Source organism: Rousettus aegyptiacus, unplaced genomic scaffold (genome assembly GCF_014176215.1).
Source record: "Rousettus aegyptiacus isolate mRouAeg1 unplaced genomic scaffold, mRouAeg1.p scaffold_m13_p_6, whole genome shotgun sequence".
In the NCBI taxonomy this organism is placed as follows: Eukaryota; Metazoa; Chordata; class Mammalia; order Chiroptera; family Pteropodidae; genus Rousettus; species Rousettus aegyptiacus.
The window spans coordinates 98,857,389-98,871,925 of record NW_023416309.1 but is presented as its reverse complement, the minus strand read 5'-3'; the positions used below and the strand labels follow the sequence as shown (position 1 = coordinate 98,871,925).

Genomic DNA, 14,537 nt, shown 5'->3' with positions numbered 1-14,537 from the left:
GTTTGCCTCGAGCTCATTGCTGTCTAAATCCTTCTAAATGTCTTGTCTGTGTTGAACATTCCATTGGTCAATGCTAGTGTTTGAGATGGGGGAGAGGGTAACTCTTGAGAGGAGTGTATGTCATTGGCAGAGGAAGGCTATTCCCAGTGATATAAAACCAATTCAGCTGGTTTTGCCATTCAATAATTATATTTGTTTCACAAAAGGACATGGGTTAAACACATAATTCAATGCAGAACTTTTCATGTAAATATGCTCCTAAATGAAAACAAATCTTATCCTGAGTTGATTTGATTGAAAACCCAGGGTTTACAAGTCAAGGATTTTCTTTCATTGGCATAACATTCTACTGTTTGGCTTCATACTATGTTTCTTCATTGATTGATTAATTGAATGATTGATTGATTCATTCATTCATTTAGTGCACATTTACCGAGCATGACCATAGACCAGACACTATGGAGGGTAATACTGAGTATGATTTGCTCCATAGCTAAGCTCATTTAGTCACTACTTTCATGTTTTCATCGACTGAGCATTTCCTGTATGTCAGGTGCTGTGCCGAGAATTACAGAGATGAACAAAACAAAAGGAGTAAGACAAAAGTCCCTGCTTCTGAGAGTCTTCCAAGGTAACCAACAACAAAGTATACAACGAGGAGGGCTGTATTCAAGGTAAACTAAGGAGTTAATGTGAGTGGAGAAGAGGGACTGACCAAATACCTGGCGAAGCTGGAGGAAGCTTCCCCCTGAAGGCAATTCTTAAGCTTAGAAATATGAACTCTTAGGGATAGACTTGACCTTCAGAATGTTTCAGTATCGGGGTATATGAAAATAGATTTTTAACATGCAGAATGAACAAGAGTTGTCAATATTTCCCTAATTTTATTCCACAAAGTTTGCGAAGTGGGACAAATAAATAGTTCTACAATGACATATTCAGAAGTTCATGTTTTCCCAACTTCCTAAATCATTTACCCTCCAAGTTCCCATAATTGTGTTTTCTCCTTCCCATTTAATGCACGTTTGCCCCAGGACTATCACCAGCAAGGTCAGTGAGAGTTTTATTAGCTTAACACCCACAGGAAATGGTTCCCCAAGAAACCCAGAGTAGTGGGTGAATAACATTGTGGGGACATCCACAGGCTTATGGGGACACAAGACAGTGGAGATGGTTCCTGGTCCAATGTCCCACAGAAATCATCAACCAGAATATCATCACTCAAAAATGAGGGTGCAGAGGGCAAAGAGGTTTCTGAACAGCATCTGTAACTCAACTTGTTTAACACAAAAGTTACAGACTCCTGCGAGTGGAAATGGAGCCCAAGGGTATCCAAGCTCTAACAAAATACCAAACATTTTTTTTGTTGTTGTTCGTAGGAAGGCCTCTTGAAAAAAAAATTGCTTACAAAAATTATACAAGTAGAACATAAATGCTATAAAAACTTGAAACATAACAAAAGGCTACTGTATACAGATAGTCCTACTTTACAACTTAGTTTCCATACATGTCTAAACGAGATGGGGGATATTTTGATGTACTAATGGATGCTCCTAATTGTATTCCCTTGTACCACGAGGTCCTTCTGTAGCCTGAGCATCATTTAGTGATTTGGGGAAGAGATGACATAGCAGAAGGTAGGGAAGTGGCTTCTCAGAACCAGGTCCTGAGTAGACGAGAGCATGGATTTGTCTGAAATAAGTAAGGATAAGTGTCCTGTCCTCCGGTTAATGAAGGCATGTTGGGATCTGAGGATGAAGAAAAGGGGAAGGGAAGATAATTGAGATGCTTGTAGGTGCTCTGCTTGTCTGCCCCCTTCTCCCAGACTGGGATGCAAAGTCAAGGGCAGAGGGATAATAGAAACCCCAGGTAGGTTTGGGATTGAGGAGCAGAAGGTATTTCTTATTGCTTCCCCATGTGCAACCTGGAAAGGCACCAAAACCCCAGAAAAGAAATGGTTCAGGAGAGTCTGAGCAGAAAAGCCTAGAGAACCTTCATAGAGCATCCTGAGACCCAGGGTGGTACAGCAGCAGCAGAGGGATCAGAGATGTAACAAAGTGATTTAACGAAGAGAGTCCTGTGAGCTCAAGGACCTGCGGATGAGGACAACGATGACCTGACAACCCCTCGGTGTTCTGACAACTGAGAATGAGGCAGGAGGACCCATGCGGGTCTTGATGGCTGCAGCATGAATGGATGCAAATGCCAAGGATGCATCCCTGCCCACCTCCTCTCCCCCAACATCCTGGAAAAAAAGGCCTCTGGAACTTGGGGCAACCCCTTGGACAGGGGTTCTTAAGATGTCTGAGATTAAGTCTCTGCCCCTTGGTGTAATGGGGGATGAAGATTAAAAGTGCAATGTAGTCCAATTATAAGAAAGTAAAGTTATGTTTGTGTGTGTGTGTGTGTGTGTGTGTATGTATCTTCTTAGAATGGTGATGATAATGTCTCTTGATAAAGTTATATGTTTTTCACACCTAACTTTATTATTTGAGATTTTGCTATAAATAATTCTACCTATATCTCCCTTTTGGTAATTATAAAAAGTACCAAGTACCTTTTTGTGCACTTGGCTTTTTTTCCCCACTTAAACTTATATACTAGGTGTCATTTCTATGTTAGTATATATAGACCTACCTCATTATTGTAATGGCTACAAGCTTTTTGCTACCTGGATGAACTATAATTTATTTAACAAATCTTCTGTTGGTGGACATTTAGTTTCTTCCCAGTCTAGTATGACTCCCAAGCTATTGCAATGAATATCTTTGTTATCCTTGTGGATGTGTCCATATAAGTGTATCTATAGGCTAAATTCCTAAAAGTGGGATTACCGGGTCATAGGGTATGTGCAGTTGTACTTTTAATACATATTGCTGAACTGCCTTGCAAAAAGGTTGCATGATTTCCTCTCTTTTCCATAGTGTATAATGGTGCCAACATTATGACATTAACCTTTTTGATCTTCGCTAACTTAAATAGGTACAAGATGGTAATTTTATAAGCATTTTGAATTATCAATGATGCAAGCACCTAAACCCATGATTAAAAGTCATCTGAAAAAAATAGCTACTGAGTTCTACCTGTGCTTTATGCCAGACATTATTTTAAATGATTTACAGATATCAACTTCTTTATTGCTCTAAACAAATCTATGACCCACGTGCTATTTTTGCTTCCATTTTTCACATGCAGAAACCATGGAACAGAGAGATCAAGTCACCAAGCCAAGTTCCCTTGGCTTGTAGATGAGCTAGTAAATGGTAGAACCAGAATCTAATGGCAGAACCACAGCCACTCTGTTATGTTGCATTAAAGGGCTTCATAATGGGCCCTAGTAGAAGATAAATAAGGCAAAGGTCCTACCCTGTAATGTAGATAAAGGAACACTTGGATCGGGGGGATAAAGAAAGGGAAAGTGAAGAGAATTATTTTCATAATAATTAGTCTCTGATGATCTGAAGACCTGGGACAAGAATAAAACAGACTAATAATTTTAAAAACCTTTGAAATCAAACTAAAGATTCCCAAGTAACACGACTGTAAAATCCCAGGTAAGAGAAAAGAAAATGGTGATTTTTCCTCTGTTTCAAAGCTTTGTGAGATGGACTTTTGAAATCACAAAGATCCCTCAGGTTGTCCTTCCTCAACCTGTGATCTTACTGAGTGTGTGAGTGTTGCAGGCACAATTGTGCCAGGATGCACCATTTGTCTTGGTTTGTGACCTTTTCCCCTGATACAACACACAGTGGGCGCTGTGTGTGGACAGTACCTGTTTCCTTAGGTATTTCAGAATCTCCCCCCCGCAATAGATAAGGGAGCTGTAGATTAGATGCAAGCCACGTGGGCTGCTCCAACTCCACTGCTTTCTCTCTAATTCAGAGATGTGTGCGTACGTTCCAATGCCATGGCATTGAATGACGCTGTTTTGGACCCAGTGTCCCACCTCCCCCTGAAGATAGATTGCTGCTCAAAAACTTTTACTTCTAAAGAGAGAAGAGGTGGCCCCGTGAGTGAAGGAGGGCTGCAGGATCACCTTTCTCTTCACTATTCATCGTCAGCACTTCCCTTCTGAGAACTAGCTATGCTGTTCTCAGGGGCCAGGAAGCTTTCACAGGGAAGTGAAAGGAAGTCTAGGGTGTTGAGGATGGGATCCTCCTCACTTACAAAGCTGAATGTGTCTCAGACACCTGCTTCATGCCTTCTACTTGCTGCCAGTTCCTTTGAGACAAAAGAAAATCAACAGAATCCACTGCTTTACAGAGGAGCAGGCAGCATCAATGCCATTGTGACAAACAGACCATGCAGAGCCCACACCAGGGGCACAGACTGAGCGTTAGAGAGGGCTGTCAGCCAGGGATGCAAAACTTCTGCTGCGATGCCTGGAAGTATGAAGTGGCAGGTGTTCTGAGATGGGAGGGACCTTGACTTTCATCAGTGGGATAAATCGTGCCAGGGAATAGGGTCAAAAGGTGGAGGCTATTTAGCAAATCAAAGGAAATAGTTTTAATGGTCCAATTCTCTGGATTATAGTGATGCTACATGATGAGGTGGAAGAGAGAAACAAAGAGGTGTTTGAAGATGGAACATATGCAGATTGTGTCCAAAGGCTTCTGAAGGGCAGCCTGGCTGGGAGAGGTCATCTAAGGATTGCCCCAGTAAATAATCATTCATCGATGACCTCAGGGTAAGTGGGAGAGCCACAGCTGACCCAGAGTGGGTTTCCCTGTTGGGAAGAATTTCAAATATTTTTATTTTCTTTTTGACAGAATTCCAAGAATCCAAGTTTCACCAGTGCACACACCCACAGCTTTCCACTTGGTTTCCATGAGAATGCTTGTCCCTGAGTTTCTCTCAGAGAAGAGATTTTTTATACTCTTTTAGGGCCTTATCCCATTGGATCTTCCACACTCAGTCCTTAGGTCTGTCTACTTTCCCTTGACCACTTTGGAAGGGCAACTCCTGGCCCCATAGCAGTTGGTTGCCTTGGTGCCTCAGTTCTGATGGAACTCTCTGGGATATGAGATGTATTACAGATTCTCATCGTTGAGTATAACTCCACCTTCCTGTCCAATAACTAAGCCTTCTGCACTCTCCAGACCAATGTCATGGGCCTTGCTTGGTACAGCTTATTATCGCAGGGGGCCATGACGAGGTAGAAAGAGAATGGGCTCTGTAAACATGAGATGGAAGTGAGCCTTTGCCGATTTATTCACTCTGTGAATCAGAAAATGGATTTTGCTCTAGTTTCTTCATCTGCACATTGAGGCTAAGAACAGCTACCTCACAGGTGATACAAACTCAATAGGAAAGAATACAGTGGAATAGTATCACCTCTGTGTGTCTTCTACAAATGTTAGTTCTTGAACTTTTGTCTAAATATCCCTTGAACTCTGTGCCCAATTTCCCTGTTCTGGATCAAATAAGGTGTTTTGTTTTGTTTTGTTTTGTTTTGTTTTGTTTTGTTTTGTTTTGTTATATTTCATTTTGTTAGTAGCTTCTTGCTAGATTCATCCTTTGTCAGGACCATGAATCCTCTGTCTTGCCCTAATTTTCATAGATCTATGGTTCTCATTCAAGTTTGTTTAAGACACCTTAGGATTTCTGCGACACTGATTTCTGCTGAAGAACAGAGACCATTGTATGTCCAGGAAACAGCACACTGCCTGAGTTATGAGCAATGTTCAGGGAACATGCTGAACAAGCAAATGAATGAAAGCCAATTCCCACTAATCAATCAAAACTTAGCACCAATGTTTCTGAGTGTACTGATACTTTATTCCTCCTCGATGGGAGAATGCAATGTAGAAGAAGAAAGAAGAAGAAATGGGGGTCTCTCAATATTAAAATATTAGTGGACTTGCTGGTTTCATAAACTAGTATTTTCTCATTAAAGTAGAGGCTAGTTGAGTCTGAGCACAGGTGGCAGAGCCATAGGTTTTATAGAATTATTGTCTTTCTTCTCTATACAGATCATTGACTATAAGATTTGATCCTTCAGTGTGGCCACATCCACAGGGAGATCAGCCCAGTCCTGAGAGAGGACATTTGAGGGTTGCATTATTGCTAGTGATGGTTGAGTAGATATATGAATCTCTGATCTCTCAGCAACAGACAACCTGATATCAAAGAGCTAAGAGACACCTCGGATTCATCCACGTTGCTTTAATGAGGTGAGAAACCCTTAATGGTAAACTCAACAGCTGAGTAACAGGATGACGGTACAGCAACAGGTGGAGAATCAAGGCAGAGAGGGCAAAGCGCTGAGCCAACGCCCGCCTGGGATGGGGTATAAAAGGCCTAGGAGGGAAGGGGCTTGGCAGACTCAGTGTCTTGGCCTTCCCAGCACTCTGAACCTCTTGTGCATCCTCAGCCCGCAGCATGGCTTCCTTCTTCGTCAGCTCCTCCCCCTCTCTGGGCAGCATCACGATTCCCGAGGAAAGAAACGTCTGTATCCCCTGCATCGATGTTGGGGGCCAGCCTGCGGCAGAGGCCAGGGCTGCCTCCCTGGGCCTCTCGGCCACTGTGGCACACGCCAACCGAGTCCGTGTGGGGACGACCCCCCTGGGCCGACCCAGCCTCTGTCTGCCCCCCAGCTGCAACACCGCGTGCCCCTTGCCAGGGACCTGCCACGTTCCCGGCAACATCGGAAACTGTGGGGCCTACGGTGAAGGCAGCCTGAACGGCCACGAGAAGGTGACCATGCAGTTCCTGAACGACCGGCTGGCCAACTACCTGGAGAAGGTGCGCCAGCTGGAGCGGGACAACGCGGAGCTGGAGACCAAGATCCGAGAGTGGAGCAAATGCCACGAGTCCACCGTGTGCCCGGACTACCAGAGCTACTTCCGGAGCATCGAGGAGCTGCAGCAGAAGGTGAGGTTTGGGGCAGCCCGGGATACGCCGGGTCTGCGGGAGGCAGGGGTGTGGCAAGCAGAAAGCACCGAAGGCTCAAAGACTTTGTGGTCTTGGGTTCTCCTGAGCAGGGGTGCAGACACCACACGTAGGGCTGAGGCTGGGTACGATGTGTGTGTGTGTGTGTGTGTGTGTGTGTGTGTGTGTGTGTGTGTGTGTGAACTGTCCTGGTTTTCCTCAGATCCTGTGCAGCAAGGCGGAGAATGCCAGGCTGATTAGCCAAATTGACAATGCCAAGCTGGCCGCGGATGACTTCAGAATCAAGTAAGTAGAATCAAGAGGGCTCAGAGTGACTTCTCTCTTCTCTTCTGTTTCCAACTGCCCACCAGAGTACTTGGTCCAAAGTAGGTGTTCGAAAACAGAATCAATCAATGAATAAGTGCTCACTTTCTTCCTCTCCAAACCATAACTTAACCGACTACTAGAAATAGTCATTATATGGGATGGAACAGAACAAAAGCATTATAACAAGAAAAGGAAGTATAGTCTAGATTGATTAGATCCTATTTCATCTTCTCCCCATATCTAGAAGATAAGAGGGTTTTGTGTTATAACCAGAAGCAAAATCAAGTCATTGCAACAATAAACTTTTAGTGCACAGGTTGTTGGCAGACTCTCTGACCCTTGGCTTAATTCATCAGTGGGGAGAATTATTATCGTAGCTAAAACAATGCAAAATGATTAATCCAATAGGTAAAGTAGCAAATCGTAGCTCCAGAACTCTTATTTTTAAGCCATTCTTCTTCCTGGCTAGATGACCCCCTTATGGCAGAATGAATACTGTATTTGAAGTCTGATCATTTAGGTTGAGTCCAGGATTTACTATTAATCATCTTGGACAACTCCCTTATTCTTTCTGAGCCTCGGTTTCCATTTGCTCAATGGGCATAACAATACTGACCATCAGCTGTGTAGCTACAGGGTCCTACACACTGATTGTTGATCAAGTGAGCCAATGAGGATTCAAGGTAGTGAAGAAGAACCCGGGGCAGCTGGGAGGGGCTCTCCTTGGCATCTGTTGACCCTGCACGTCCCGTGATGGCAGGCATGAGAGTGAGCGCGCCCTGCGCCTGCTGGTGGAGGCGGACATGTGCGGCATGCAAAAGCTCCTGGATGACATGAGCCTGGTCAGGGCCGACCTGGAGGCCCAACAGGAGTCGCTGAAGGAGGAGCAGCTCTCCCTCAAGAGCAACCACGAGCAGGTCTGGTCCCGTGGCTGCAGACTCACGGGGAGGGCGCTGGGCAGAGAGGAAGCACCTCCCACCCTGTGGCTCCAGGATCAGAACCTGGGCCTGGTTGGCCTCAGGATAATCAGTGGATTTGGGTCTGAGAGTCGGGGTGACTCTGTGGGATGTGGCCAAGTGGGAGTCTCTTCTCTAAAGATTGGCCCTGTGAATTTGGGAAGGTCTCAGTGGAGCTCTTCCCGCTGGACCCTGGCCAGACCTTTCACATCAGCACGTGTGTGGGTTTACCCTTCAGTGTGCTCGTCGGGAGAGGGGTTCAGGTGTTGTCTGCTCTGTGCAAAGCCCTTTCCTCACTTAGAGTTTGGGTCCTTCCGTCCCCACAGGAAGTGAACACCCTGAGGTGCCAGCTGGGGGACAGGCTCCAGATCGAGCTGGACGCTGAGCCCACCGTGGACCTGAGCAGGGTGCTGGAGGCGATGCGGTGCCAGTACGAGGCCATGGTGGAGACCAACCGGCGCGATGTGGAGCAGTGGTTCCAAGCTCAGGTGAGGCGGCGCCGCAGAGCGGGGCGGGGGAGCCCAGCTGCCCTCTGGCCGGGAGGTGATCGTGTCTCTGTGCGCTTGTGCTTCAGTCCGAGGGCATCAGCCTGCAGGCCACGTCCTGCTCCGAGGAGCTGCAGTGCTGCCAGTCGGAGATCCTGGAGCTGAGGTGCACGGTGAACGCCCTGGAGGTGGAGCGCCAAGCCCAGCACAACCTGGTACGGGTCCTGGTCACCCTCACCGCACTGCCCGTGCCTCAGTCTGTGGCCTGGTAGCAGCATCGCTTAGAAGTCTCCCTAATCAGTTCCTTTAACATCATATTAGACCTCAAGGTCTGTCTCTCGGGTGGAGATGGGTTGCTGTTAAGGTTAGTTTGACCCAGAAAAATGGCGTCTATATAAGTCAATACCACCTCCTTTTATAATAAGGTGTGGAGATTCAGTCACTCATTTTACGAGGTTTTACTAGTTGTCTACTTCATGTCAGGTGTTGGTGACACAGTTCAAGTCAGATTTTTATTTTTGTGAAAAGTCATTGTCACAGTGAATTCTCCAGAGTTCTGAGAACGTCCTATGAATTCTTGGAATTTGTCCCCTGCCTGGTGAGTTTGGCCATGATTTTCACTGTTGAATATGGATCACCTGGGACTTTTACCCCATTATTTCCCATCACAGAAGGACTGCCTGCAGAACTCCCTGTGTGAGTCCGAGGCCCGCTACGGCACTGAGCTGGCCCAGATGCAGAGCCTGATCAGCACCGTGGAGGAGCAGCTGTCTGAGATCCGGGCTGACCTGGAGCGGCAGAACCAGGAGTACCAGGTGCTGCTGGACGTGCGGGCCCGGCTGGAGGGCGAGATCGACACGTACCGGAAGCTCTTGGAGAGTGAGGACTGCAAGTACGTGTGACCTGGGCAATTCCTGGCCAAGACACATACCTGACTGTCAGGCGATTTCTTAGAGATAACTGACGTGCTCGTGGAAGGAGATCTCATTGTGAAGAATGAGACTTGCTTAGAGACTCATTCACCATTGCTGGTGTGTGCAGATTGTACTGTTGATAGAATGGTACACAAATGGTACCCAGGTTCCTAAGCCAAGTCCCACCTCCCCCACCCCCCGCCCCCACCAAGGGGACACCTGAATGTGGAAAAACACAACTGAGAGTGGAAGCGGGACTGCTCAAATAGGTTCCATTGAACTGTGTGATTTGCTGTGGCAGATCTGTCCTATATAATTCTGGTCCTTACTCTTTCCACCCATCACTGAGACAGCCTTTTATTTTCCATGTCTAACTCGTCCTTTTCTCTCTCTCTGCAGACTTCCCTGCAATCCATGCTCTACGCCTGCCTCCTGTACCCTTCGTCCAAGCTGTGCCCCCTAGTCCTGTGGGTCTTTCTTGGCCAGTGGAACCCCGTGCTGAGAGCCAGTTCTGAAGGTCTGAGTCCCAAAGCAGAAGGTCAAGGCTGGTTGCACCAGGGCTAGGATTACTCTCACTTGCTTAGTCTTCCTCCCAGAAACACCAAACCCATTGGAAGCATTTTCAGTGACTCAAAAGGTTAGCAGATACTTTTAAGCAGTAGCTTCTTGTTTGTGCCTTAAGCTGATTTTTTTTTTTGCAACGTTGTATTGTCTTTCACTTAAATTATTGTCCCCCCCCTTCCCCTCCCCCTCCCAATCTCTCTTCTGGAATTTTAGTTCTACTCCAGTGCTTCAGAATCTTCTAAAATGTAATCGGGCTCCTGTATCAAATGGTCAATAAACTTCTTTCTTATATTAAGTGTTCTCCTTCTTGTGTTTGGCAACATATGTGGTATGATAAAGAGCCCCAGCCCTCGAGCCCTTGGGTGGTCACTGGCCCGACATGTTGCTGCCAGGACTTCTTGGAGCCTCGGGTTGAAGGCTCTTTGCTGACGTTATATGTGCCCTTAACTTGCCCATCGATGCCCGTAGACTGGTGAAAGGAAGCAGTGTTGGGTGCCAAGTTTGAATTCCTTCAGAACAGCTCAGAACTAACATGTCCCTACCACGCTTTTGGCATCTTCATCTTCTTGGCGTTTTGTTCAAGAGCAAAATCATACAACTTAGAGTTCCAACCTGGTCAAAGGGAGGTCATGTTGAGAACTGCCTTGGCCAAGTGCCAAGTTCTTTTTCTCTCATTCACACTGGCTGCTCTTAAACATGGAGGCCCAGGTTGGGCCCTGGGGACAGTTGACTTGGTCCTGGCTCCCTTCTGGGATGTAGTTTTCTCTAGAGAGATATTGCCACTGATGTGTGTGATCATCTTCCAAGTGCCGGTGCTGGAGATTGCAGTTGCCACGAGTGATCTGAAGGCTTTGCCTGCCTCTTGGACGTGGCACTGTTTCAGGCCAATGTGGTTCACAGCTGGACACAATAGAAGAGCATCTGGGGAGCGGCACCCGAGAGGTCATGCTCCTTCCATTGCTGTGCTCGTCAATTTTACTGTCTGGCAAGTGCTGTACGTCTAGGAGAATGAAGCTCTCAGATCTCAGCTCGCCCATGTACCCCTGTCCAAAAGACTAATGCAAACCTGGTCCTTCTTTGTGGTAGCATAATATGGTAAGAAGACCATGTGCTCTCGTGTCAGACAGACCTGGGCTCAAACCCCGCCTCAGCTGAGTGAAGTTGTCCAGGTCACTACACTCTTTTGAGGCCTATTTTTTAGTTGTAAAATTAGAATAACTGTACTTCCCTCTCTGTTGTTAAGGGTAATCCACATAATAATCCATATAGAAGATGCTCAGTGAATACTGGTTTATGGAGCTCCCTGGGAACCAGCAGGGAGAGTCTTTTTGTCCTAGAGGGAAAGAGGAGCTGACGAGGTGGTAGCAGAACACATTAGTAGCATCAGGGGCCATACATTTCCATGTTGGTGGCCTGGAAATCTGGCCATTCTCCTGTCCACTTATAAATAATAATGAAAACCATCCCCCATTGTTATTGGAGCTTGGTTTCTCACTCCAAGTGGCCTAACCGAAATCAAGAAAGCATTCTTTGGGCTGTCAGAGAACAAGAATGTCCACTGGGCTCTTGTGGGCTTCTTTCTCTCAAGTAATCCCCAGGAGTCATATGTTTTAAGGAATGGCCACAACCCCTTCCTGTGATGGGGCCATGGGAATCTGGTCTGTCCTCCACTTGCCTAGCCAGGTTACACCCTGAATGAACTCTAATTGTGGGATTCCCACAGCTACTAGGCATGGCAGAAAAGGCTACTCAGACACAGGAGGGACTGCAGCCTAGGGAGGCACTCGGACACTGCGGTTTACTCACAGCCATTATTACGACCTGAGGGCTCAGGGTTCCCTCTGGACCCCAGTCCCAAGGCTCTTGTTCCTCAGAGTGATTCTCCCGTCTGCGCATCATGTTCCTCTCTGTGGCCTGGCAACATCATGACGCCCTCACAGATTGGCCTTAGACGTGGTATCTACTTTTGTGTTGGCCACAATAATTTCAGCCAGATTGATTATTTTCTTCCCCCTCAGACTTCTGCTTTCTCGGCTTGGGACCAAATCCAGTTTTGAGCCACCTCACACGAACCCCATCCATCAGTCCTTAGTTTATCAGCTCTGCACTCCCAGTGTGCTGGTGTGTAATATTTCTTTCTAAGCTTCAGATAATAATTCCGGCGAGGCCTCCGCAGGCCCCTCCCCTCATCATTTTTCAACTCCAAATGCCTTTCTCCCAAATCTCGGCAAAGTGGAAAGAAAGAAGACGGCTGGCCGCAGGGTGGAGAGGAGCAGGGTGGCTGGCGACGGGTCCTGGCGGTCGCTGAGATAGCTGTGGGAGAGAACCCACGGCTCTGCTCCTGCCACCGTGCACACCGGGCGGCTAAGACAATCAAGGTGGACTTCCGAACTTTCCAGAACAGAAACCTTTTAGATTTAGATACTAGATGTTTTTGTGGTCCATGATACGTGACGCCTAAGGCCCTGCCTTGCCCTACCCTCATCATCTTCCTTTCCTCTTCCTAAGAACAAACTTAAATTTGTCCCTTCCGGTGGCAGTTTATAATAATCTTCACGAGCTCATTTTGTTGAATCATTTCTCTTCCTTCATCTAATGCAGTGTTTCCCAACCTTTTTTCTCATCCATACCTTCTCATTTAATGAATACTTAAAAAACCCTCATTTTCTCACTTAATGTTGTTTTTACTTTCAAAAGTATAACTACCAGACTCATATCACGACTGAAAGACAGCTCATTTAGAATATAGATTGCGCTTGTTTTCAGATGATACTCTCTCTAACCAAAATATCTTCCGTGCCACCTGTTTTGGAGATTACAAGTGCCACCTCCCCTCTAGCAGGGGGAGGGGACTCTCCCACCAAGGATTGCTGCTCCTGTTTGAACCCTTGGTCCAACTCAGCCCCTCTGCGTGCCAGGTGCAAGACACCTCAGCAGCCCAAGAGTGTTTCTCACGTGTCCAAACAGCCCAGGATGCTCTCTCCTGGCTCCAGGTGTCTCTCTCTGACGCCCTGGTGGGCAGCCCCACTCGCTACACTTCATACTCTCCAAATCTGAATTCGGCTCCTCTCCCGTGAGCCAGCACTTTGCCTTGACTTTCAGCTTTCCTTCCTACCACATTATTGCCCCAGGAACCCAGGGGTGACTTTTGGTAACCCTCCCCTCTTTGATCCCCACATACAGCAAATCGCTCAGCCTTCTAGAGCCTTTCTGTAGAGTCCTTCTGTAACATCTCTGTCCTTTATCCCTTCCTTCCTGTTGGCACTGCTGGTGGCTTGATTTGGTTTCTATTACATGCTGCCAGGGCTCTGGCAAGAGCCTCTTCCTGCCTAACTTTTAAGTTTTAGATCAAATCTCTTTGATACTCTATATCCCTAGTGCTCTGTGACCTCTCCTTCCTCTGAGTAACATGACTTATCTCTACTGCTCTCAGTTTTTTGAGAAGTGGGAATTTCTCTGATTCATCTCGGTCCTCCTTGGAGCCTTGAGAGGGCATTGCTGTGGCAGGAGCTCATGAATAATGGATCATTTGGAGTAGGTCAGGGTGACAAGGTCAATGATGGCAGTAAACTCTGCCTTGGTTAATATCGCCCACATTTGTACACTTCTGTACACATCCACTGGCAGGGTGATAGGAATTACTTGGAGAATATTCAGAGGAACACACTCAGGATGGCAGGGGGACTTAGAACCCTGCTAAGTGAAAAACCGGAAATGAGAAATTACATAGCTGTCAGAAAGATCTGAAGTTCTGCCATGAGGCAGAATGGCTGGATTTATCATTCCTGGAACCCCATGGTTAGAACTAGAAAGTAAATTAACTAAAGGGCAACTCTCTGACTTCCTTGCTAGTGTTTCACCATCGTCCAGCACCAGTTCTTTCTTGGCACAGAGTAGGTACTCAATAAATATGTTGAATAAATGAATGAATGAATGAAAACAATAGGCAGAAATAGCAGGGAGGTAGATTTGTCTCTCCATAGAGAACAACTTTCTAACAATCCCCCTATGTTGTAGGTCCCTTAAGGCTGAGAGAGACATTATTTATCTCTTGGTTCCAGTGTCTTGCACAAAGCCTGGGCTACTGTGAGCCACAGGGGCCAAGCTGGCCAAGGATGGGGTGGGCCATTCTGGAAAATGGTGGACTGGACAATTAATTGGAGATTATCAGCAGGGATTTAATGCCCAAGGGTCCTAGACTAGAGGACTTTGAGATGGCTTTTGGATTGGAGATTCCATGTTTCAGAGCCAGCTAAAACATGGACTGTTGCTTCAAGGGCCCTTCTGGTGAGGTCACTCATCTTAAAATGGGATCAGAGCAGCGTCGTCTTTAGCATATCCTGGAAGCTGGCTGTCTGCCCTTTTCCAGGGCTTATTGAATAACCTGTCACTGGCTTCTTTGTTTTAGGAATAGAGGCGGC

The 14,537-nt window shown here is 46.6% G+C and overlaps 1 protein-coding gene across 1 annotated transcript; it reads left to right on the top strand.

Moving 5' to 3' along the window:
- The first annotated feature begins 6,321 nt into the window (after positions 1–6,321).
- On the top strand, positions 6,322–10,389 carry LOC107513792 (keratin, type I cuticular Ha7-like). The gene is made up of 7 exons (XM_016150817.2): positions 6,322–6,873; positions 7,094–7,176; positions 7,958–8,114; positions 8,480–8,641; positions 8,728–8,853; positions 9,310–9,530; positions 9,952–10,389. Exons 1-7 carry the CDS (start codon positions 6,382–6,384, stop codon positions 10,013–10,015), a joined length of 1,305 nt encoding a protein of 434 aa, XP_016006303.2. The 5' UTR covers positions 6,322–6,381; the 3' UTR covers positions 10,016–10,389.
- The last annotated feature ends 4,148 nt before the right edge of the window (positions 10,390–14,537 follow it).

Coding starts and splice junctions, on each gene's coding strand:
- LOC107513792 (XM_016150817.2), top strand. CDS start 6,382: ATGGCTTCCTTCTTCGTCAGCTCCTCCCCCTCTCTGGGCAGCATCACG. Junction 7,177..7,957: donor GCGGATGACTTCAGAATCAA/GTAAGTAGAATC, acceptor CCGTGATGGCAG/GCATGAGAGTGAGCGCGCCC. Junction 8,854..9,309: donor GCCAAGCCCAGCACAACCTG/GTACGGGTCCTG, acceptor TTCCCATCACAG/AAGGACTGCCTGCAGAACTC.